We start from the raw sequence: 24719 nt of genomic DNA on the forward strand, positions 1-24719 counted from the left end.
GAGTTCTTTTTTGCTCTGTGGACTATAGCATCTCATACTGCAACAATCTGTGGCAGTTTAAAAATTAATCTCCTTCAGTCTATTGTAAGAGAGGACCTTTTGGTGGATTCTGAGAAGTTAGGAGAGTATTAAAAGTAGTTGATTCATACATACGTGTCTACTACTCTCTACAACTGTTCTCTCTTCTTCCACCAACCTCCAGCAAGCAGGGATAATGGTTGTAAGTACATAAGTACTTAATAAGTTCTCACTTGACCTCTTGAAAAAATAAAACTTATAATTAGTTTTTTAAATAAAAAATGCACTTAAGTGGTGCATATTTATTCCTTTCTGCTGATGGCTGAGTGACCTTGCAACATGGCAAGGCCCCCAGGAGGGCTACATGTCACAGAAACTGGAACTGAAATACGGTGCTCATGGGGCAGAGAGACAAAATCAGAAAAGCTGCAAAATAGTTGGCAGTGACTCCAGTGGGGAAGGGCGGGGACCAAATAGCACAAGAGTATTTTCCGATTAAAACTGAGATTTTTTAATTACTATTTTTAAATCTTTACTTCTTGTTGTAATAAATAGAATGAACTTACTTCCTCCACGACAATGAGTCTAAGTAGACAAGAACAGAGTATATTTTGAAGGTGAAGATATAGAAAACTTGTTAAAAATATTAATGTCCTAGAAATCATCTTTTGACAATTCAGCAAGATTTTATAATTATTGACATTTAAGGTATGCTTTACACAGCCAAATGATTCATATGTGAATTAGTGTATCAAGAATAAAATGATCATATGAAAGACAGACATAAACAGGCAGAAAGGTGGGAAGGTGTTTGATTTTTTAAAGGACTTTGTGTGACCTCCTTTCCTGCATGTTATCAGTGCCTGGACTGGAGACAAGTGTCAGTCCCCTGTCCCTGCTCACACTGATGCACTCCTGCACCCAGGGCCCAAAGGTCACCCGCAGTTCAGCTCCTGACAAATAGGGCTGTGCCATTTTGTCATGTCCACGTGACAGTTTGTGGTGAGCAGCTTTGCCATCAAACCCTCTCACCAGACTTCATACATGTAGGATTTCTCAGGAAAACATGGTTAGATTTCTCACTGCTTGCTTGTAGAGCTTCTGCTCCAGTACATAAAGCTTCATCTCCAGGTTGGAGGGAAATTGAGATCTCAGTTCCCAGACGGATTAGAAAGAGTACCGTACCCATCCCATCTACCTCATATGCTTTGCAGCTGATGGCAACCATCCAGCACATCAAAAGCTGTCTCTTTAAAAAACCCACTGCATTCTGATACCTTTTAAATCTTCCCTTTATGGCTGAGCATTAGAAAAGTGCAATTTTTGCACCATTAATGCATTTATTATTTTTTGTTAATCATGTCTGAAGAAGATCCCTTTTTTCTATTAACTTTACAATAAACATATACCAGAAGCAGAAACATCTGATAACATTCTTTTTTTAATCCATCCTGTCAAGCACACGTTGCCCAGAATAAGATATGGCTGCAGCATCTATTAATCCCCTTGCAACAAACTGTCTTTGAAAAAACACATCACCATGTATCCAGCTGAGCCTAGCAGGATGCAGACTCATGCAGTTTGTGACACTGCTGTAAGATCTACCAGCTGTGGATGGACCCAAGTTTCTTGCCTCATTCCCTTAATATATGTTTTGAATGGTTTATTAGACAAAACTTCGCTTATTACAACAGCGCTGATTTCCTAGTCTTTTCAGTAAGTTTACCAGTGCATCTTCTGTATGTGTGACCTGGTGGGGAAGCTGGTCTTATATTTGACCTACATGGCTACTTCATCCATCTACAGCAAAGTATGCCTAAACACTTACTTGAAGGGAAAACATGGGAAAACCAGCAGTGGATATTTCGTCAATTTAAAATGTTTTTTAAAAGTTGCTCTGTAATATTCTCAGCTTCTGCACAAGAGTGACCTTGACTTGATGCTAAGTTAGTACTTTTATCTACTGTATCAAAATCATCTAATTTCTACCTTAATAAAAAGCAAGTAGTAAAAAAGTATCACTTTGTTACTGAATAAAGGAAATCTAAGTGAAGGATGACAAGTAGAACGAGTCCTCTCTGTGTTAGAAACATGTATAATGGCCATTAAAAGTAATTTAACTAAGGGACTAGTTCAAGACAAGAGTATCACACCAGTCAACATCTGAATGGCAAACAGCATAGAAAGGATGTCAGAAATTTAAAAAAATCTCCTGGGGCAGTGGATTTTTAAAAGTAAACATCTACTCTTGATCTAACAGTTCTCACAAGCCTCATGTTAACTGCTAAATGTCAGAAGGTTGCTCTCCATTCTCACTAAACCAAAGATCCCAACAGGTCAGTGGAGAGCAGCACTGGGACACGGGACTGGCAGTTCGAAGGTTGTGTTCTTCCTGTACTCCAGGAGGAGCAAGGGCAGCGCAACTCTTCCATATTCGGTAGTCAGGCACGAAAAGGGCTGAGCCCCTGGCAGCTAACAAAAGGCATTGGGAACGATGAAACTTGTCCAGATTGCCCCTTTAGAACCAAACCACAAATTGAACTCTAGTGGCAGCAAATCTGAATTATCTAGCCTCTGCATTGCTCAGGGGTGAAGTCAAACATAACAAAGGTTTTAACAGACCCTGACAAACAAGAATTTTAATTATATTCACACAGAGAGAACATAAAACTATTTTAAACCAGGTCTTTGCCTTACACGTGTTGCTGGCCCAAACCTATTTATTACAGAGCTACTGAGAAGGTTGCTCTTGTCCGTACTCCAACACTGCAACGATTTCAAGCCACTGCTGCAACAGTTCCATTCCAGTTCACTTCAGCCATGCACAGGACCGCTTGCTCCGAGCACCTGAACCAAGTGCGTGCTGGTCTTTATTTAACTATATCAAGTACTGTTGTAACTTGTGATCTGACTCTCGATGATCTGGGGACACCTCGGCTGTTCGTCTCAGGCCATACAAAAGCTCCCTTTTGGACTCCCAGCTCTACCAGCTGCAGCCTCTCGTACTCCTTGACACTTGGATGCAGCAGCCGATGGCACCTCACCGGAACCTGAGCACAAACGCAAGACGGGCCCCGCGTGAGGGGTCGCATCGTGGCGGGGATGATTCGGCCGGGAGGGGTTTGGTCTCCACTGCAAGGACTCGCACGGACAGCGAGAGCCTCGGCACCTGCCTCCCCGTCCGGGAACGCTCCGCCGCCCGGGACACCGCGCCCTTGGCGCCTCGGCGGAGCTGCCCCAGGCGCCCAGGCTGAAGGGAGGGAGGATCCCGGTCCCGGTCCCAGCGCCGGAGCCCCGGGCGAGCCGAGCGCGGGCGGCGCTGCCGGCGGGGCTGCGCGGGGCGGGCCGGGGCGGGCGGCGCCGCTCGCTCAGGCCCAGCCCCTCGGCGCAGCCCGGCTCGGCGGCGCTCGCCGCTCCCGTTCCCCCGGCCCGGGCTCTTTGTCGGTGTGTGCCGCGGGGGTCGGCAGCGCCATGTCCTCCCCCAAGAATGGCTTCTACCGGCAGGAGATCACCAAGACGCTCTGGGAAGTGCGGGACCGCTACCGGGACCTGCAGCCGGTGGGGTCCGGCGCCTACGGAGCCGTGTGGTGAGCGAGGTGGCGCGGGGCAGCCCGGGGGCGGCCGGCGGGAGCGGCGGCCTCAGTCCCGGCCCGGGGGATGCTGCCGGGCCCGGCCGTCTGGCGTGTTGCTCCCTACCAACTTTTCTCGAGTGTCGTCCGGACCCCGGCTGGCCCCGCTGTTCACCTGGCCGCGGCGGGCCGGGCTGTTCCGCCGGGGGGAGCCGGCCCTGGAGCGAGCAGCGCCCGGAGCGCTGTCCCAGCCCTGCCCCTGCCCCTGCCCCGCCCGGACAGCGCTGCCCTCGGCTGCCGAGCCCGGCCCGCGGCACCCCGGATCGGCAGCGTCCCCGAAGCCCGGGGTGCTGCAGCTATTGGGGCGGGCCCCTTGGTTTGGCTGTGCGTTGGTGGTGGGTTTGGGCGTTTTGTGTGATTTTTTGTCTTATTTTTGGTTTACGGGGTTTTTTTTTCCCCCACTCCGCAGATGTTCCTCTTTAAAGCTTTTGATAATTGTCTACATTTCATCACAGAGTCTGGCAGGCTTTTGAACGAACGGAATGAGCTGGCTGCTGGCAGAGGTGCTCTGGGGAGGTGATCTCCACCCATGGCATGGGCGGCTGCAGCCCCTGCCCAGTGCTGGCCGGGTTTGCTGGGGTTTGCAGACCTGATTCGGTCCTTGCTCACCAAACTCTTTCTTTTCCCTTAAAGCTCAGCCGTCGATGGGAGAAGTGGTACCAAAGTGGCCATCAAGAAATTGTACCGCCCGTTTCAGTCTGAGCTCTTTGCCAAACGAGCTTACCGAGAGCTGCGTCTCCTGAAACACATGAAGCATGAAAACGTGAGTTGAGTCATTAGCTCAAAAACACAGATTAGGCGCTCTAACTCAAAGAAAATATGTAGATTTGGACAAGGCTGATGAGTAGCTGCATGGAATTCTGGAATCTTTCAGCCTGTTTTTTGTCTGCCTGTCCTACAAACATCAATTCACACAAACTAGTATATCCTGTGGGAAACACCACTTAATTTCCATGTAGGAAAGATTGGGTGGGGTAAGTTAGGACCACAGTGTGATTTACTCAGTGCTAGTTAGAGGGATTAAAGACCAGAAATTGCAGTCTCCCTTACAGTGCTCCTGTGAGTTGCAGGAGCACAGGGTTGTGGTGGGTCTCCAGCATCTTCTTTTTTTTTTAATTCTCCTGAACTTGCATGAAGATGCACACATGCATATCTTTGGGGAGGTTTAGCATTTTTCTCTTTTATCATTTATGAAGCATTTGAACTTTTCAGGCTGATATTAATGGGAAATAGGAAGAGTCCATAGATGACTAAACAAATTGCTTTACTGTGAAGCAGACAATAGGTAATAGAACTCTGCATGTAATTCTCATGTAACATGAAGGAAGAACATTTGTAGAAAGAAGTGTTGGAAGTGTGATTGAGAGAAAGATTCATGGTCCCAATACTGCTTAGGGATTTAGGAAAAAAACAAGAAGTTTGTGCAAAAACAGTTTTTATGGAGTCCAGGTAAGAAGAGTCCAGGATGGACTTTGAGGGTCACAGTAGTAATTTTAAGTGCTGTTCATGAAGAATGCATATGGAATAAAAAAACCTTAAAGTTGGGAGGGAGTTGTTAAAATGGTGTGTAGTTTAAAATGTTAGTTGATGTAGAAGATTAGAGCATACCTTCATACAGAGAGCCTTCACAAAAAGCTGAGAGATCAAAAGCGAGGATGAGAGAAAGTGGTAATAACAATAACTAGTCATTGCCATTTAACATTGTAATACTAATTTTGTGAGTACCAACTGCGTTCGTGTGAGGAATAATTCGTGGGCTATCCTGACAGTCCAGAAGGAAAAAGAGCTTTTCGTAGGTTTAAGAAACTGTCTGCTTGTTTAAATCTAAATCTTTTAGTCTGATTACTTCAAAGTAACTGCCTCATAACCACTGCTGCATATGTTTAAGAGTTAATGTTTGCAGGAAACTTCTGTGTATGGGCTTTAATACTCTCAGCGTTTTCTTTGCTGAACTTTTGGGAGCAGAGCAGCCCGTGCAGTTGCCAAGCTCCTAACTGTGTCCAGAATTTTGAGATTATTTTTCTTCCATGTCCCAGAATAATCTGTTGGGGAGCATTTTCCACTCCTAGCAGGTTTTATACAGTGTATGCCCTTCAGAATAATGCTCTAGAACTCCACTGTGGGCTCAATTGGTAATTAAAGAGTCCAGAAGAAAATGCTCACTGGGGAACCTGACCACAATCTGTACAAGTTACAAATCAATATATATGAAGGCAGAGAATAATTTACAATCTTAGGAAACAGTTTGGGCCACAGAAAGAAGAGGTTATGTACTAAGGAAAAGTTTATAAATTACAGTAATTTCACGGGTGTAAGGCGCACCCTTTTGACTAAAATTTTGGTCTGAACGCGGAAGTGCACCTTATAGTCTGGAGCGCCTTATATATGGACAAAGTTGGGAAGTTTGCCAACCCAGAAGTGCAAGCCCGCAGCAGCGCTGAGCTGAGCCCGCCCGGCCCTGGCAGGACAGCACCGAGCCAGGGCGAGCCCGGCGGCAGCGGGGCAGTGCCGAGCCCAGCCCGCCCGGCCCCAGTGGCATTGCCAAGCGGGGCTGCCCAGCCCCAAGCCGAGCCAGTAAACCCTGCGATCACGCGATTCTGTTACTAATTTGTTACTTTGTTGTGCGCGGATCCCCGCTGCCAAAAAAAAGTGTGCCTTGTATGCCGGTATGCCTTATATATGGACAAAGTTTGGAAATTTGCTGACACCTGGAAGTGCGCCGTATACTCTGGTGCGCCTTATACTCATGAAATTGCTGTACTTGGGGCATCTACTCATTAGAGAACTAAGACTGAGTAAATGATCCTGCAGAGATTGGAGGCAGAAGCTGACTGTTCCACCCAACTGCAATGAGACTGACATGGCAGTACAGCCATCAAGACAATTCCTATCTGCCCCCCCCCCCAGCCTCACCCCCTTCTGTCAGTTATGTTGGCCATGGTGAATTAGAAGCAGCAACAATGCTTTTTAGGATTTTCAGTTCCTGAGCTGATTCTCAAGGGTACACCTTTAGCTGCTCCACCCATCCAAAATTAAACCAGAATGGCAGTGTTGCTCCTCATCATGCTTTTCAGACCCACCCCTTTGACGTATGACCATTCCGTCAAAGAGCTTTTCTTTTTGCTGATTTCATAGAAACATGGAACCACAGAATGGCCTGCATTGAAAGGAATATGAAAGATCATCTAGTTCCAGCCCTTCTGCTGTGGGCAGGGACACCTTTCACTAAACCAGGTTGCTCAGAACCCCATCCAACCTGACCTTGAACACTAACAGGGATGGGGCATCCACAGCTTCTCTGGGCAGCCTGTTCCAGTGTCTCACCACCCTCACAGGAAAAACTTTGTTCTGCTTATTTGGTAGTTAAAATTGCATCCAATTCACTCTTCTTACCTGTTTTTGTTTCAAAATTACTTCTGTAATCACGAGGAATTTGATGTTGGCTCTTATGGAAAGTGTGATGTTTTATTTGTTTCACTATGATTACCTCTCAGTGGACCATCTCTGCCCCTCGTAGCTTTCAGGGAATTTTTGTGTTAAGCATGCAGCCATACATTATCACAGTTTATTTAACCTTATGCTGTATTCAGAATGATGGAAGAAATTGTAATGGTCTGACACATTGCATTAAAAATAGCAGCTCTGATCCTCCATTAAGATAGCAGAAGATACCATTAACCCTGTGTCTCAGTGATATAATTAATCAGTATGTCAGTGAAGAAAAATGGAGGAAAACTACTGCTTAATACCCTTGACAACCTCCATTATATCCCCTTTGAGGAATATGCTCATGCTTCTTTATGTAGAAAGGTTGTAGGATGACCAGAGGTCCTGTAGAAGCAAATATAGGAGTAATTCTACTGAATTTTATTGGATTTGTATTTTACTTTGTAGAGAAGCTAAATCACAGGTCAGTTCTCTTGTCTGGGCATTTTCAGGGGGAATTGACTGGTTACTGGCATACCATTTTTCGTTAGACCTTTGTTCTCTGTACAAGAAACTGTAGTGAGGCATATTTCTATATAGACCATTTAGTGAGGAATGTTGCTATATAAACCATGCAGATTTGGTTACATGGGACTTTTCATCAACGCTTTGCAAACAAATCCAAAGGAGTGTTGAGGGCCAGGGGACAGAGGCTGTGTTTGAAGAGGATGAGACTTGTCTGTTAAGAGACAAATCAGTCTTTAATAGCACTGGTATGCTTTTGTTTGTTTGTTTGTTTTGGTAGGCCTTTTCATTTGAGAGGACATGGGGTATTTCCCAAATTTCATAAGCTACTTCTACTACAGAAGAAGCAGTCTAACCTAGATCAATTCCTAAGACATTGCCAAAAAGAAAAGTTTGTTTCCAGTGAGATAAGCTGCTGGATCACTGTGTAACTGCATAAGTAGCTGGCATATGGAAGGGCATGGTATGGAAATGAGGAATAAATACAGCTAAGGCTGAATGAAGAAGGTACTTCGTGGGATTGTTTTTCTCCTTCATTCAATGGTGCTATTTTGTGGTATGCATCCCACTACAGCCTTAACAGCTCTTGATTATTTCTTTCACATCTGCTGAATCTTGTACAGAGGAACAGTCGTTTTACCTTTGGGAAATATTTTCCAGTAGTGATGCTTCTGTTCTGTGTTTCTGTCCATTTTGAGTTAATTTGAAATTAGGACCTTTAAATTTATCTGTTATGGTTCTGACTTAATACCAAAAGCAGTGAAAATATGGCCAGTGTGCTAACTTTGGCCCTGGCTTTAGCTCTCAAACACTTGCATAGCTCTATATATGTGTATTCTTCTGAAGTTAATGGAGATGTCTGTGTATGCAGAGTGAAACCCAGACAAGTAAGTGGAGGTGCAGAACCTTTAGTTTCTTTTGGCAGATAATATGGATTTTCTTATACATTTGGACTGTAAGTGATGTGTTGATACCCACTTTTGTTGAAACAAGTGCACAGTTGTTTGCAGTGGTCCAGCCCTGGTGAGAATAGCTGGCAAGGGGAGATGGCACTGGAGCGAGGAAGAGAAGAGCAATGGCTCATGCTGGTGGCTCATGCCAGAACAAAGTGGATTTTATCAAGGTGTGGTGTTTCTACATATGTGTATACCTATGTGTACATATAGGCACCCACGGGAATTCTGACGCAGTTCTACCAATTAAAGTCTCAATGTGTTTCTGGCGTAAAATTTCTGACAAATGCCCATTAAACATTTCTTGGGTCAGTTAATATTCTACAGATGTTTTCCCTTCCTGGAAACTCTGTATGTAAGAGGCCACTGCAGTATTTGTTTAAAGGTACTCTATATTATGCTCTCATTCATTGCTCAGAGTGGAAATTATTCTCTGGTGTATTCCCACATCTGAAGACCAGTGTGTGTTTTGCATTATGAGAAGCATGTAGCGCTTTTTCTCACTTTGGAAGGAACTGGATAACCAACAGACACCAAATTATCTGTCTCTCTACAGTTACATTTCTGAGGATGATACACTTTTAGGTCGTCTGCTTTTTAATTCTGTTTTCTTTTTTATTTTGAAAAAATGTTGAGCTTTTTATTTTCGCCTGCAGAGCGTCAACCAGAGAAGGAATTACTTCCAGAGAAAATAGTTGGTCATGCTGTGTTCTTGCTTGAGAAAAATCTTAAGTCTGTCACCTTCTGCAGTTTGTCTAGCCTGACGTGAGCAGTGGAAAGCAGCAGCATCTGCAGTATACAAAATCAGACAAACAAGGGAGCTGTAGATGAATGATGCCTTAATCGATGAGAGCGTGCTCACTGTGTTAGAAGTTTCCTGCAGCAAGTCCTGGAGGACTGCACCAGCTAAAAATTCATGTTCTTTGGGTACACATATGCCTGTAAAGTCCCTATATTTCCTATCTGGAAATGGCAAATCTCCTTATTGGTCCTTATGAAAGCAAAAACACGGTTATAACTGAACAGTTAATTGCTGTCAAAATTTTGTGAGGGAAAAACATTCCTGTCTGCTTTTGAGCAGGATGACAGGATGAAAGCTTAGCACATTCGGGGAGCTAACAGGACACTGGAGTAATTTTATTTTGGTACTCAGAAGTCAGTGAATCAGCATAGGGGTATCTTTCTGCCGAATTTCCTAACTTGACTAATAGGTGATTTATGTAGGCTGGGCTTCAGCTGATAGCCATTTATTCACACTCAGCTTTGGGTATTGACAAAGCAGACTGATGAGCTTATTCCATGAAATAAAAATTAGAAAAGCAGCACTGAAATCCAAACTTTCCCTTTTGATTGCCATCTAGTCTAGAGATGAAGATGAGTCTGTCTGCAGGATTTGAATCTGTGCAGTGTTACATATGAATCTTTTGAAGGATGAGTGTGATGATGCTCGTGGGTATGGCTTGTGAGTGCCAGTGTGCTGACTGGCAGGAGAAAAGAAAAGGAGGTCTTCCAGACGTCCCTCATCTCTGTGAGGAGGAAAGGTGACTGATTCAAACCTTGGCATGAATAGTACAAATTGTAAAAAGATTGAGAGTTCTTAGTGTAATAAAAGGATGCAGGTACCTATGATGAGAACAGCACAGTAGCATAAAGTTAATCCTACAGAAAATTTAATGTGACATAATATGTCATTCAGCAAGGCTTTCTCTTAAGAAATGTACTTGCGTGTTTAGCCTGAGTGCTAAAGCCACTCAACTTCACTGTGTTTTCATGCATAACATCTGCAAGAGAAAGCAACACTTACTGTATGAGAGATATAACCTACATTACTTATTAATTTATACTAGATTCAGGTCTTTTCTTGATGTACTGCTACTTACATCAGAAACTGTCTTTTACAGAAATGTAATTGGTTAGTCCTTGAATAGAAATAATCCAATACATTTAACTACAGGGGAAGGCAGAGGTAAGGAGCTATTCACCATTGTGCTCTGCTGTTGGAATAGTGTTTGGAAAAGAAGGCAACTGAGAAGGGAAGGGCAGAAACCATCATACCAATATGAACCTGTTATTTATTTGTTGGCAATTGTAAAGTTGGTGTGTGTGGTCAGGCGACATACACAGTAGGGTTAAGAAAGGCTGGAGATGCTGCTACCCACCCCCCCACTGGCATCAAAGTAAATATATTGGGTGAAAGCTAACCTGTGGAAAACAAGTTAGACCAGTAGATGGGTAGTTCTGTGGATTTGCACTTCAGGAAGATAGAGCATCTCTTACAAAGACAAGCTGAGAGGGTTGGAGTTGTTCTGCCTGGAGAAGAGAAGGCGCTGCGGGGACCTTAGAGCAGCCTTCCAGTACGCAAAGAGAGCGACAAGAGAACTGGAGAGGAACTTTTTACAAATTCATGTAGTAACAGGACAAAGGACAATAGTTTAAACTGAAAGAGGGTAGATTTAGATTGGACAGAAGAAGTTCTTTACTATAAGGGCCATGAGCCGCTGGCACAGGTTGTTCAAAGAAGATGTGGATGCTTCATCCCTTGGAAGTGTCCAAGGCTGGGTTGGATGGGGCTGTGGGCAGCCTGGTCTGGTGGAAAGTGTCCCTGCCCATGGTAGGGGATTAGAACTACATAGACCTAAAGGTTCCTTCCAACCCAAACCAATCTGTAGTTCTATGGAAGTGATGCAGTATTACACCCTGTCCTTGAGATAAAAGCTGTTTAAGTACTTCAGTGTGGGCTGAAGAAGTTCAGGTTATTTTTCAGTCAAATGTACAGTAGATGCATTCTTTGTGGACTTATTTATTTGAGAAATTGCTTCTTGGCAGAGTTAGTTGGGGTAAAAAATCAGACTCTGAAAAGGCTGCACTGCTGCTCTTTGCCTCAGATGCATTTCGTTGCCATTGCAAAATGTACTACGTTCATTCCCCAACTGGGCTTCCATCTCTGATAGTGTCAGTAATTGTGCTGATTAACACCAAAAATACATTTATAGAAGGTTTCACGAATATCTTTGTTACATTTCATATAGGCAACACTATGAAAAATAAATTATTCTTGTGTTGTTTATGATGGCTTACTTTAGTGCTGGAACATCATAAAGTTCTTTACAAATACTGTCTTTAATTGAGAGATTTTAACAGAAACAGGATTTTCCATCCTATTATAAAGGAGGGAGTTGGCTGCACCTTGTCCATTTCTTTCCCTTTTCCTGAACAAGTAACTGAAGTTGTATCTTCCTCAGAGGATTTATTTTATCCCAGATTTCCTTGTGCTTAATATAGCTGCAAAAATCTCTGGCCTAAATGGAAATATGTATGACTCTGCTCCAATACAGGAAAATAATCCCAAACCACAACTATTAAGTAAAGATCACTGAGGAAAAGGAAATGGGTCCTTCACTTTAATTTTAAAATTGATTAACTGTTATTATGTCTTACCATTTTGGACACTAAGATGGATTTAGAAAACCTGATTTGTAAAGGAAGAGAAGTATTGTGAAATCCTTACCATATTTAAAGAGTTTTCTGGTTTATCATTTAAAGTTCCCTTTTTTGGGAGCTGAGCATTGGTCTTGGTGGCTTCATTCACTGTAGAGGATTTGCAGTAATGATAGGTTTGTCTCTGTAAGTTTGCAACCTTACCTCAGCAGTAATGGACATCATGCAGCATTAAGTAAGTACCAGGAACTCTGTTTACTTGAATGGATATGCATTAGAATGTTAGTCAACTTCATTAGGATGTTTTGGGGCTGGTATGTTCTGCATGGAAACATGTTCTTCATACTCCTGTGTTTCACAGGGGGTACCTGATAATACCTTGGTGCACAGATGCATGTGATAGAGCAGCCACATTATTTCATCCTCCTCCGTCCCCCTTCTTTTCATAGCAGTGTCTTTCACTGCTACATTCAGATGTGATGGGGTTTATTTTCTTACAGTTCTTGCATAGGTGTATGAGGGCAGGGAAATACCTGCTTAAAGAGAACAAGAAAGACTTTTGAGAAAGTGGGGCTTGGTAAGGGAAGATGCATATTAAATAAGATTACTGCTAAAATGTTAGCTTCCTTCTTCATATATGTACATCTGAGGTGAGCACACAACTTTTCTGACTGTGTATGCTCTGTGTGTGTGTTTGCATACACACACTGCCTGTAGAGCTGTGTTATGCTCCACTGTTGCAAAGTATATCTTTGTAATCCTGTCCTCCTGCTTTCTCTCACTACCTCCACAGAGAAAAGGAAAACCTTATGTAAAACTGTCATAAAAAAGAAAATTCTTACTGTAATGTTAGCACTAGAGGTATTACTTGAAATAATAACCACATCCTCTGTGGGCTTAATTATTGTTTTATAGTAGTTATTCTTATTTAATTAGCTTCATATAACAGTCCCAGGTAAATATTATTAGTGGCTTTTTTTCAAAGATATATGTGGCTACAGAGAAAGGGAGTTGTAATTTTCTGCCTCCATCTTTATTAGTTTTTCTATCTTCTTTATCATGATGACATTTTGATAATATCCAGGCTAACCGTAATAGTCTGCCCTTAATGTGGAAAGACTAAAAAGATGTGCAGTAAGGACTTCATCATGGTTGGGGATTTAAAGCTTCAAATAAAGGAAGGTGTCCTTTACTTGTATTTCCCCCTTCTATTTCTGTTCATGCTTCTCTTTATTTTCACTTTTTTTTAAAATCTGTGATTTGGATGACAATTCTTGATGTATGATCTAATGTCTGTATGGCCACAAAGATAGAGTTGAACAAAGTTATAAAGCGTATTAGTCTTTTAGCTTGCTTGTAGCAAAGTCCTGCACAGCCTCATGTTGCTAATAACAGCAGAGTTGTGGGTTCAGTCCCCATACAGGCCATTCACATAAGAGTTGTACTCGATGATCCTTGAGGGTCTCTCCCAGCTCAGAGTATTTTGTGATTCTATGACAATAGTAGCCTGCACCTGGGAAACACCACAATCACTCTGAGGTTTGGGGATCTTTCCTCTGTACACACAGAAATGGTCATGAATTAGCAGCAGAGGTAGAAAAGAAACAGCTCTAAAAGCCTTTGTTATTTGGGCACTGCCTGGATTAAGCAGCATCTAAACTAAAATCTGGCTTTAGATAATTTCAGCTTCTTTTTTGAACATTGAGTTCTGTCTATTTAATTTCCTGGTGTTCAGTGGGCTTGAAAGAAGCATTGATATTTAGTGTAATGCACCCAGTCAGTTTGTATAGGTCTCCCAAAAACCACACTAATAGGAAAAGCTGTGGTGGAAAATTCGTTTTACTACTAGATTATTATTTCTCTGTTCAGTGATAGAATGGTTTTGTTTGACAAAAAGACTCTTTGGAAAACGTAAGGTATAGGCCATATAAATCATTAAAAGTTCCTGCTTATTTTTTCTTAATATAAACAGTTTAGTTCTAGTTTCTTCTTTGGACTTCCAAGAAACTGTTGTAGTCTATATGCTTAAATTACCTTGTTACTGAAATTAGAGGATGTTTAAAGTGCACTTCATTGATAAGCAGCAAGCCCAGCTAGGTGGAGAACACTTAAAAGTGCTTCATATTGTAGACTGATTTTTCTGGTTTATTTTCAACACTTAGTAGTTAAAGTAATAAAATACTGTCTCCTCTTACATAAAATGGTGAGCCTCTGAACTTCTAGTTCCAGTCAATACTTCTTCTATTTTTTTTTATCACAGGGTAAAACTGCTGTCTGAGTTATAAAATCTAACACATAACAAATCCTGGCATTACTTTAGGTGTTCTTTCTGCCATGTTTATGCCTATAGCTAATGTCTCACTATGTTTTGGATTATATTTTTTCACTTATTAGGTGATTTAGGCTTTAGTGTGTCAAATCAGCCATTTTTCTTTTTTTAGGTCATTGGAATTGTGGATGTGTTCACACCAGATGTAACACTGGAGAAGTTTAATGACTTGTAAGTTCCAAGTTGTTTGTTTTTTGGAGCAGAGCATTGTTGTTTGTGCGGGAAGAAATGTACTTTTTAAATAGAGAATTTCAAAATTGTTGCTTCACGGACTTCTTTCTGAGTTTCATCTTAATGTAACTTTTATGTGCAACTTTGGTGGGCTGGAATTTTCAGTCTGTCATTAGAACCAGTTTCCTGTCTTACAAGGTGTGTACTTCTTTCAGCCCTTAGTAAATGTTAGTTTAGTGAATTCCCTAATCCACCTTACAAATATTGATTTCTTACCCTAAGGCCCAGGTTGCTCAAATGGTAGGACAATTCTTAACCCAATCAGGTAGGCTGAAAGTTACCTCTACTATGTGGCATATCTCAGTGGGCTCCATTCAAATTCAAGAATCAGTTTAAAAGTGCTGATTCTGCTGAATTTTTTAGTGTTTATCTGCATTGTGGTCTGTTGTGCCCTGTGACTTTTTTCCCAGTCAGTGGTCCAAACAGCACCTGATACAGGTTGTTTCTACCACATCTCCATGACGTTTTGGTGGCATCTCAGACACAAGATGTTTAACATGTCAGCTGTTTTATTTGTTTACTACTACAATTCTGGTGAATTAGAGTTGCTAGAGAAACAGTGCTTGGAAATCCTTTTGGGCTTAATGTAGGTTTCCTGTGTTAGTAGAACTGTTCTGGATTTCATCTAGCGTATCTATGTTTCCTAAACAACCTTGTGTATTTATATGTTAACACAGAAAGCTATCTGACAGAAGAATGTAGAAAATGAAGTAGAGAAAACGTGGAACGTGCATTCATATTGATTGTTGAGCCAAAATATGTGTCCGTATTGTCTACTGTGCTAGCATTTTATACGGCTTATGTAATAGAATGCACATGTATATGATGAGCATTGAAGCACTGTGTTTTAAATGAGACCCTAAAATCATCTTCCAGATTTTTCTAGTTCACGACTGTAAGATACATTGCCTTACATGAATCCCTTTGTTTTCTGTCTAGCTGTCTTTGAAATATCATGAGGCTTTTGGTTAGTTTCTTTCTAAGCTAATTCTGATATCTAGCAAATTTCCATAAATAGTGACAGAACTGGGCAATACCTCTTTAAGACAATCAGATAAAAACAGGCTTGGAGGGTAGGAGGATGATGAAGGAATTGTTTGGTAAATGGAATGATCTATAATTTAATATTGTAATTGAACTATAACATACAATCATGTTTAAATTTACATGATGAAGTTAATCTGTTTGGTTTTCTTTCCTTTTTTTTTGTTTTGCTTTGTTTTAAGCTACCTCGTCATGCCATTTATGGGAACAGACTTGAGTAAGATAATGAAGCATGAGAAATTAACTGAAGATCGAATCCAGTTCCTGGTATATCAGATTCTGAAAGGCTTAAAGGTTTGCCAGTTCTACTACTATTTTGATATCAAGGTCTTTTTTCCTAGTAAAGTGTTATGGAGAACTATAAGTACAGTAATTTCATGATTATAAGCCACACCATTTTGACTACAGTTTTGGTCTGTACCTGGAAGTGCGGCCTGTAATCAGGAGCGGCTAATATATGAACAATATTCTAAAAGTTGCCAACAAGGAAGTGAGAGCCCGTGGCAGCCCCAAGCCAAGTTGGAGCCCGGCCGGCCCCGGCAGAGGTGGGAAAGCCTGGCAGAGGCAGGGCCAGCAGTGCAGGGAGTGGGCGGCAGAACCCAAGCCAGCAGCGTGGGGGAGCCCGGCAGAACCGGGGCTAGCAGTATGGGGGAGTCCAGCAGAACTGTGGCTAGCAGGGCGGGGGAACCCAGCAGAACCATGGCTAGCAGTGCGGGAGAGTTCAGCAGAACCGTGGCTAGCAGTGAGGAGGAGTTCAGCAGAACCGTGGCTAGCAGTGAGGAGGAGCCCGGCAGAACTGTGGCTAGCAGTGAGGGGGAGCCCGGCGGCGTGGGGGAGCGCAGCAGAGCCGGGTCAGGGCGAGAGCAAACACGGCGGCAGCGGTGCAGGCGGCGGGGGGGGGCGAGCGAGCCTGGCGGTGGCAGTGACAGCACCGCCTGGCCGGCCCCAAGCGGCCCCGTCGAGCCGTAGCGCTGAGCTGGGCACGTGGCCCCGCCGAGCCGTAGCGCCGAGCTGGGCCACCCAGCCCTGTCAACAACCATGAGTGGGCCGAGCCTGCCTGGCCCCACCCCGAGCCAGTAAACCCCGCTATGCCGCGATTCTGTTACTAATTGGCAAATTTGGGAAAGTTGCACGCGGATCCTCGCTACGAACGAAAGTGCGGCTAATAGTCCATTGCGGCTTATATATGGACAAGGACCTAAACGTTGTCGACACCCCAGAAATGCGGCTTATAATCCGTGCGGCTTGTATTTGTGAAATTACTGTACTTATAATTTAATAGTAGGATAAAATGTATCCCACCTAGTATTGTAAAAATATATATAAAATCTAAACCATATGTTAATTTATTATATAAAGTTTATTTTTACACGTGGCTCTCTCAGTTTCTTATCTTACATTAGATGCTCCAGTCGCATAGTCATCATCATTAAGCTTTCCTGGCTTTGCTTCAGTGTCTCCTTTTAACTGAGAAACCCATAGTTGAGGACAGCATTCCAGGTGTATCTCACCAGAGCTGAGAAAAGGGGAAGGATCCTCTCCTTTGAGTTTCTGGCAATCCTCTGCCTAATGCATGAGGCTTTTGGTTGTCTTTGGTGCAAGGGCACAGGTCCTTTTCTGCCACGCTGGTCAATCTCCAGCCTTGTCTAGCGCATGGCATTAATCCCTCCCTGGATTTTGTTGAGCTTTGATGTGTTCCTGTCAGCCCATTTCTGTAGCCTGTGGAGGTCCCACTAAATGGCAGCACAATAATCTGGTGTGTCAACATTATTGTCAGTTCTTCATCCTTTGCTGCATTGCTGACGGAGCCCTCTGTCCTATTATCCAGGTCAGTAATGAAAATAGTAAGCAGAACTGACTTCAGTACTAATCCTAAGGGGGACACTGCTGGTGATGGGCCTCCAGCTGGGCTCCCTGCCACTGATCACAACTGCTTGATCAAGGCAGGTCAGTCACTGTCCACTAATCTAACTCCTACTTCCACTGAAACCCTTGCTAGTGTCAAGATAAACAACACTGTCTGCCCTTCTGTCATCCACCAATCCAGTTGTCGTATCATATAAGGCTAATAGGCTACCAGGCATGATTTTCTTCTGTAAATCTATACTGCCAATCAGTTTGTTTTCATTGTAGTTTTTGGAAATGGTTTCCAGAATTACTTCCAGAATTACATTCCCAGAGTGAGGTGTGGCTGACTGACCTTCCTTGATCCTCTTCTTCAATACCCTTTTGAAGATATGAGCAGTATCTCTCTTGCAATCATAAAGGCACATCTCCTGATCGCCATAACCTTTCATATACTGTTAAGCAACCTCATGATGACATTGCCAACTTCCCTTAGAATTCATGAGTGCATCCCATCAGGGTGTTTGTTTAAATGTTAAATTTGTGTTTGTTCAGATGTTCCCTACCTGATCCTCCTCCACTGAGGATTAAGTCTTCCTTGCTCCAGACTTTTTCAGCAGTTTCAGGGACCTATGATTTTCATCCAGTAAAGATGGATGAAAAGAAGGCATTGAGTACCTTTGGCTTTTTCATGCCCCTGGTGCAGTTGCCTGTGTTTTCCCTAGTTTTGTTTTTACTCCCTGTTTGTATGTAGAAGACCTTCATGTTGACCTTTGTGTCTCTTACCAGATTCAGGACAAGAGGTTTTTTGCCTTTCCAGATTCTATCTCTGCACACTTGCACAGTATCTCCACATTCCTGCAGGGTGATCTGACTCTGCTTCCATCTCATTTATGCTTTTTTATGTTTTGGTTTCCCTAGGAGTTCTTGCCTCCTGTCACCTTCACTTGCTCTTGACTTCCAGTGCTTCTTTTTATTATGTGCTGATATTTTACACTGTGAAATTAGGAGAAGATTCATAAAATACTATAATATATAAAGCTGGGTTTGGAGAAATTTGTTTTATTTAAACTGGAAGAAATTCACCTCTAATCTGGACTTTGAATGTGGAGTGATGATTTCAGTTTTTTAATTAGTTCCCTAGTCACAAAGCCATGTCCTAAAAAGTGTTGTCTCAAGGACTGTGTAAGTGGAGTGGTCTGTTTAAGTTGCAGGTAACTGTCCGGGAAGCAGATTTCCAGGAGAGGCGTGCTATTCACCAGGGATGAAAAACATCATTTGTGCTAACTTTACAGGCAAGCAATATATGAACTGTAAATAATTTGCTTAGGTTGAGTGTAGTGGAAAGGATGAATAATTAATTTAATTCCAGTGAAATGGCTTAGAAACGTATTTTGGTCCTAGTGACGTACACTATGTGACAGAGGCCAGCAGAGCAGAACATGTAGCCCCAAAGGTTGACACTGAAGTCTGTTGGATCAGTAAATGTGGAAGACCAATGGAGCAACTGCATGTGGTTGACATACATGGGAAAAAAATGGAGCAGGAATTTATAGGGGTATATTAGGCAGGTTAGTGGCAAGGTTTTTTTGTTAGTGAAGGCTGCAGGGGTGGCTTCTGTGAGAAGATACCAGGAACTGCCTCCATGTTGAACAAAGTTCCAGCCAGCTCCAAGGCAGACCCACTGCTGGCTAAAGCTGAGCCCATCAGCAATATTCATGGCATGTCTGTGATAATAGCAGCAGCTGTTAGAGGAGAATGAGAAAGTGTAAAGCAGCCCTGCAGGCACCAGGGTGTATCCAGTGAGGATGGAGGGGGAGAAGATGCTACAGGTGCTGGAATAGAGATTTGCCCGCAGGCTATGAAGATCATGGTGGTGCAGATTGCTCCTCTGCAACCCATGGAGGACCACGACAGAGCAGATATTCACAGAGCAGCCATGGAGGACCCCATTTAGGGATGTGGCCTAAATGAAGCTGCAGCCCACAGAGAGCCCATGCTGGAGCAGGCCCCTGGCAGGTTTTGTGGCAAGACCTGTGGCCCATTGGGGACCCACACTGGAGCAGTGCACTACAGAAGGACTGTGTTCTGTGTAAAGAACACATGCTGAAAGAATTAATGAAGGACTGTCTCCTGTGGGAGGGACATAAAAATAAAAGCAGTTACAAGGCAACCAGCTACCAGCAGGGATGCTGATATGGTAACTGTGATAGATCTTCTGTAAGAAGGGGTTTACCTGAGTAGTTTCTTACCCCGTGTTTTTGAGAGTACAGCTGTACTTACCTCAAAATTACCAGCAGGAAATAAAATATTATTCAGCTACTAGACTGTTTTGTCATTTCTTATTACACACCAAACTCTGGAGAACGGTCTTTACTGTGTCTGTTCCATTAAATTTTGGATTCTCATTGAACCATTTCAGCCAGAAGTATACACCTAGCTGGAAATATTTTGAAGAAATAATAATGGACCAGTGTTTGAGGCACATTCTTGTAGCCCTGTCTATGAAATGTGTTAAGCTGAAAACAATGTTGCTAGCATGCAGACAAAAAAAAATGAGTCAGTAATTTGTTTATTCTTTTACAGAGATCAGTAAATGAGCTGTTTAAGAAAAGGTTAGCCAAGTTTTGTATGATAGTCTTGTACTTTTTAAGGTCTCCTGTATCTGGGTTAAATACAGTCCATCTGTGTTTGGATTGCTTTTTACATGGGGCATGGGGAACAAAAATACACTTAGCTAGTACTCAGTACAAGCATTATAAAGGAAAAATGCTTGCAACACCTGGGAAGGAGGAGTATGCCATTGTAGACCTTTGTGGTAGAACTCATTCAGCTTCTTAAGCTTAGCCTCTCTTTTGTACGATGACTTTTCCACCTTTTAACTTCAATGGAGTCTGTTGTGAGGAGGTTTTTTTGGTATTAAAAATGTAACCTGCAATATGCATTTGTCCTTTGTAAGGTGTATAAGAACTTTATGGTATCTGTATTTATGTCTGGTCAAAGGCAAGAAGGCTGTTCATCATTTTTATCACGTTGCATATTCTACTGTAACAACCTGTTTACCTGTGACAGTTAAATGCATGTAGGAAAAACTCTGCATGACTGATGTACTGTGAAGAGAAAAAGGGGATTTTTTGCTAAGGCCTCCAGTTGTTTCCTTGCAGGCTTCATTTCTACATGCTATCTGTAGGCTGGTTCTGGATTTGTTATATACAAAGGGCTCAACAGCCTTGATTTTAAAAAACTGTATAAATTGAGGTTAAGACTGAGTCCATTAAGATTTGTATTCTTTCTTCAGCCTTTGCTCTGCAAGGACATGTCTTTTTTTGTCTGTTCTTATAATTTTACTGTCTTTTTTCTAAGAGAATGGAATACTTTCTTTCTTTGGTGAACCTTGTAATTTATCAGAATTCAATGTGATTTGACACCAGTTAAAAACAGTGATGTGCCTCTCCTTTGACTGTTTCCTAGTTGGGCATGAAATTTAAGTGTGAGCTTGCATCTTGGAAGGGCTTTCATAATTTCTTTCTTGTTGTTGTTACTTGACAGAAAAGCTGTGTATTGTCAAAGAGTACAGAAGGCAAGCTAAACATAAATATCTGTATATGTAGGTGGAAAGAGACTGGAGCTTTCAGTCTTGGGTCCCTGTTCTGCAAGAATGCCAGCTGGGCTCCTCCTGTTCATAGAGGTCTGGGGGAGGTGGCTGTCAGTCCTCTTTATTCATAGTGCTTGAGAAGGGACAGACAGCTCTTGGGCCATACAAACACCTGTTCAAGCTTCTTCTGCCATATATATGGTAAGATGTACCTACTCTAGTTCTCTCCTTTTCTCATCTGTATTAATGCCTTTTGTTCACATTTATGCTGGGCTTTTTTTCTGCTTCTCTGCTTTCCCTTCCCACTCTGACTCATTTCCTGTTCAGTTTTTACTTCCCTGCCAAGATGCTTTTCATTTTCATTTTGCATGTTGCCTAGAACACATTCTCCTGAGTCTTTGTTAATTCCCTTTCGATGAGCTTTTTATTTTGTGTAGAGATTACATATAAAGAAAAGAATGCTTAAAATTTAGACGATTGTTGGATGACTTTCTAGCACAATCTGAAACTTGCATTCCAGGATTTATGCATGCTACCAAAAATTGTCTTTAGGATAATACCCAGAGCTCCTTGCTCCAAGGCACTTCTCTCATGTTAACTGGGTTCTTGAATCAAATATGGTTCAAGTGAAGTGGTAAAAACACTGTGGAGGATATGTCTACTCTGCTCTAAATTGTTTTGACGTGTTGTGAATGAAAAATTTGTCCATAGGTGGATAATTTAATGAGTAGAACCAGTAAGAACAGGATCCCATTTCAGAAAGCTATTGAACAGAAATGGAAAATCTTCTGAATGAAGACTGGCATACTTCCAGTGTTGCTGCCTGCCAGGAGATTATGAAATACAGTTTAAAAAATACTGCTATTGTTAAAGAAACACTGCAGCACAGCACCAGTATGTCAGCTTACAGAATGACTGATGCATGTATTACCATCAGGAATAACTGCTAGTTCATGTAATCTCAGTAGTGTTATATTAAGAGCAATGTTCAGAAAACATAGGAGCTTTCCCCAAAGTGTTAATGTGATTTTGGTGCTGTGAACACTCGTAAAACCTTCAGTGGGGTGAGAATGACAGCAAAACCATACTCTTCCCCCCAAACAGGTGAGATTTACTTTAACTGAAACTGTGAAGGGTGCAGAACTTTAAATTTCTGATTCTGCATTCTTAGGTGCCAGATGAGTGGGTCTGCCAACTATTTCCTTACTGTGTAAAGTCTTAGCAGCAAAAACTGACTATAGAATATTTTAAGCATCTGTTCTAGAAAATGAAGAGGCTTCAGTTAGAAGTTATTGCAATAATTTAGAATGCAAGTAAACATAGTGATATCTTTGATCAAGACAGCTATGACAGAGGACACCTTGTTCTTAGTTTATCGGGAGTTTAGCTATTTACCATTACATTTCTGGTTTGGGTTTTTTTTAAAGTGCATATGGTCTCCATATACAGTTGACAGACTTCCTCCTCCTGTCCCAATTCACTTCATGCATATCCATGACAGATAAAACATTTTGTAATTTTTTGTTTGCTGTAGCAGTTTTACAGCCAACATTCTGTGAAGCAGCTGTGTGCCCTCAACATCTTGTGTCAACCCCAGGAAATCCTGTGAAGGGCTTTGGCATTTCCTATGGGTGATGTTAAATCTTGCCCAATCTGCAAGTAATCTGCAGCAAGAACTGGTCTGCTGCAGATGCCAAGACAGGCCTGGGCTCTAGCACAGCAGTCGGTAATGTGACCATGCAGCAGCAGGGCTCTACCACAGCTTGGGCTGGATTGCTGTAGTGGTAGGCACAGGGTTAAAGGAAGTGGGGACTTTCCCCGCTCCATCTTTTCAGAACCTGTGAGACCACATCTAGTGTGACCGGTCAGGTGTAAGAGAGGACTGACTGAGATTTTTTCAGTCACTGCTTTAAAAACTTGGCACCTTAAATGGAGATCTTGTGCTGCTTAGGTTGTATGGGTTTTGTTTTAAATTTGGAAATCTAAGTCTGAAAGGTACATTGGTTCTGTCTGAAGAAGTTGTTTTTTGTTCTCTAGCTTCGCTTTCTTTGTCTTGATGTTTCTCTCCAGTTGGATTATGAGGACCCCTTTGCTGAGGGACTGTTGTATTTGTTAATTGCCCATCCCGAGGGCTGCTGAAGAAGATGTCATTGCTATGGCTGTCGCTGATTTACAATTATCCTGCAAAGCTCCTTTTTTCTGTGCATTTTTGTGACACTATGCTATTCCTGGTTCGTCTTCTCTAGCTCTGCCTGCTAGTTCCCAGTGACTCTATTGCCACTTGTCCCATTCTTCAGGGTGGAATAAAATAAAAATTCTTCAGGTGAACCTGGAGGATTTGCATCTTATTCATCTTTTCTCAGGTCTTTTTGTTTAAATTTTTTTATTGTTCTCGTGTTTCTAGCATCACTTAGCATCACTGTGGGGGTTTAAGATGAGTTCCCCATACCTGAAGGGACTAGCACATCCCAGGCTGCTCTTGGAAACCATGTCCTCAGTTCACAACAGCTGTTTGCATTTCGATCCTTGCAAGAGATGCCTATATCTGGACTAGTTACTAGAAGTTCCCTTTATTAACTGTGATGAAAATAGTCTCTTCTAAAGTATCATTCAGCTGGTGAGAGAAACTGCATACCTCAGTGAGGAGCATTTGGTGACAGTCATGGGTTCCAACATCTGTATTTTATCAGGTGTCATCCCAAAAGAACTAGTTCTGGGTTTTTGGTTTGTTGGTTTGGCTTTTGTGAGCCCTTACATAGGTCACTGAACGGGTGATGAAAATATTCAAGTAAAGAGAATGTCTTTGAACTTGACCTTTACATTTTCCATTGAGGAAATACTGAAGCATGTTGCAAGAATTCTCAGATAAGACCTTGACTGGCCTTCATCCCAGTCTTAATAATCTCTTAAAAGCCAGTGCTGCTGAAGCATATGAATCTAACCTATGATGGCACACCAGAGACACCTATTGCAGGACAGAATTTCTGATATATCAAATAGCATATTTCATATATATCAGTCACAGTACTCAAACTGATTTAGTGGTTTCTCATTATTAGAGGAGGAAAATGACAAAGTGCTAGTATAATTATCTGAACATTAAAACCATAGCTAAGGAATCTTCTGTGCAATAAATAAACATCTCCTAATTTCAGTTTACTATAGCACCATGAAAAAGTACTTTCTCTCCTACCCCAGGCAACTTTTACACTCAGGACCTGAACTAAAAAACTACTTTCTCTTTTTACAGTATATTCACTCATCAGGCATAATTCACAGGGTAAGTGGAAAAACATCAAAGATACTTGTATTTTGATAATGTGAGTGATGTTTGTGTGTAAGCATGCTTACAAATATGCTTGAAATTCTGTTTATAGGTTTTCTCAGTTTGTTGTTGCCTTTGATTTCTTCTTCAGTGGGAACAAAAAGTGGCATGGCTATGTCAGTGTAAGCTAGGCACTGAAGTTGCACTGAATGCAGCTTAGATTTGGGGTTCCTAAATTACTTTCTGAAGTTGAGTTTTGAGTCTCCACAAGAGCAAATAGTGTCTAAATTGAGATGGATAAGTAGTTGTTTCTGGGTTGGTTGTTTTGGGGTTTGTTTTGTTTTTTGTGGGGTGTTTTTTGTTTGCGTTTGTTTTTTTAAATGAAGATTACACTTTTTTAAACAATGTTTAGGTTGTCTTT

General features: G+C 42.1%; 1 protein-coding gene across 2 annotated transcripts in view; it reads left to right on the forward strand.

Moving 5' to 3' along the window:
- Window positions 1-3415: 3415 nt before the first annotated feature.
- The window catches only part of MAPK12 (mitogen-activated protein kinase 12), a 32764-nt gene continuing 11460 nt past the window's right edge, over window positions 3416-24719 (forward strand). The window contains exons 1-5 of one of the 2 annotated variants that reach the window (XM_033057315.1): window positions 3416-3605; window positions 4281-4410; window positions 14431-14489; window positions 15776-15887; window positions 24284-24313. In XM_033057315.1, the coding sequence (XP_032913206.1) occupies window positions 3490-3605; window positions 4281-4410; window positions 14431-14489; window positions 15776-15887; window positions 24284-24313 (447 nt within the window). In that variant the 5' untranslated portion in view covers window positions 3416-3489. The remainder of the gene's footprint in view (window positions 3606-4280; window positions 4411-14430; window positions 14490-15775; window positions 15888-24283; window positions 24314-24719) is intronic. The other variant, XM_033057316.1, reaches the window with a different exon arrangement.

Source organism: Catharus ustulatus, chromosome 4 (assembly GCF_009819885.2).
Source record: "Catharus ustulatus isolate bCatUst1 chromosome 4, bCatUst1.pri.v2, whole genome shotgun sequence".
Taxonomy (NCBI): Eukaryota; Metazoa; Chordata; class Aves; order Passeriformes; family Turdidae; genus Catharus; species Catharus ustulatus.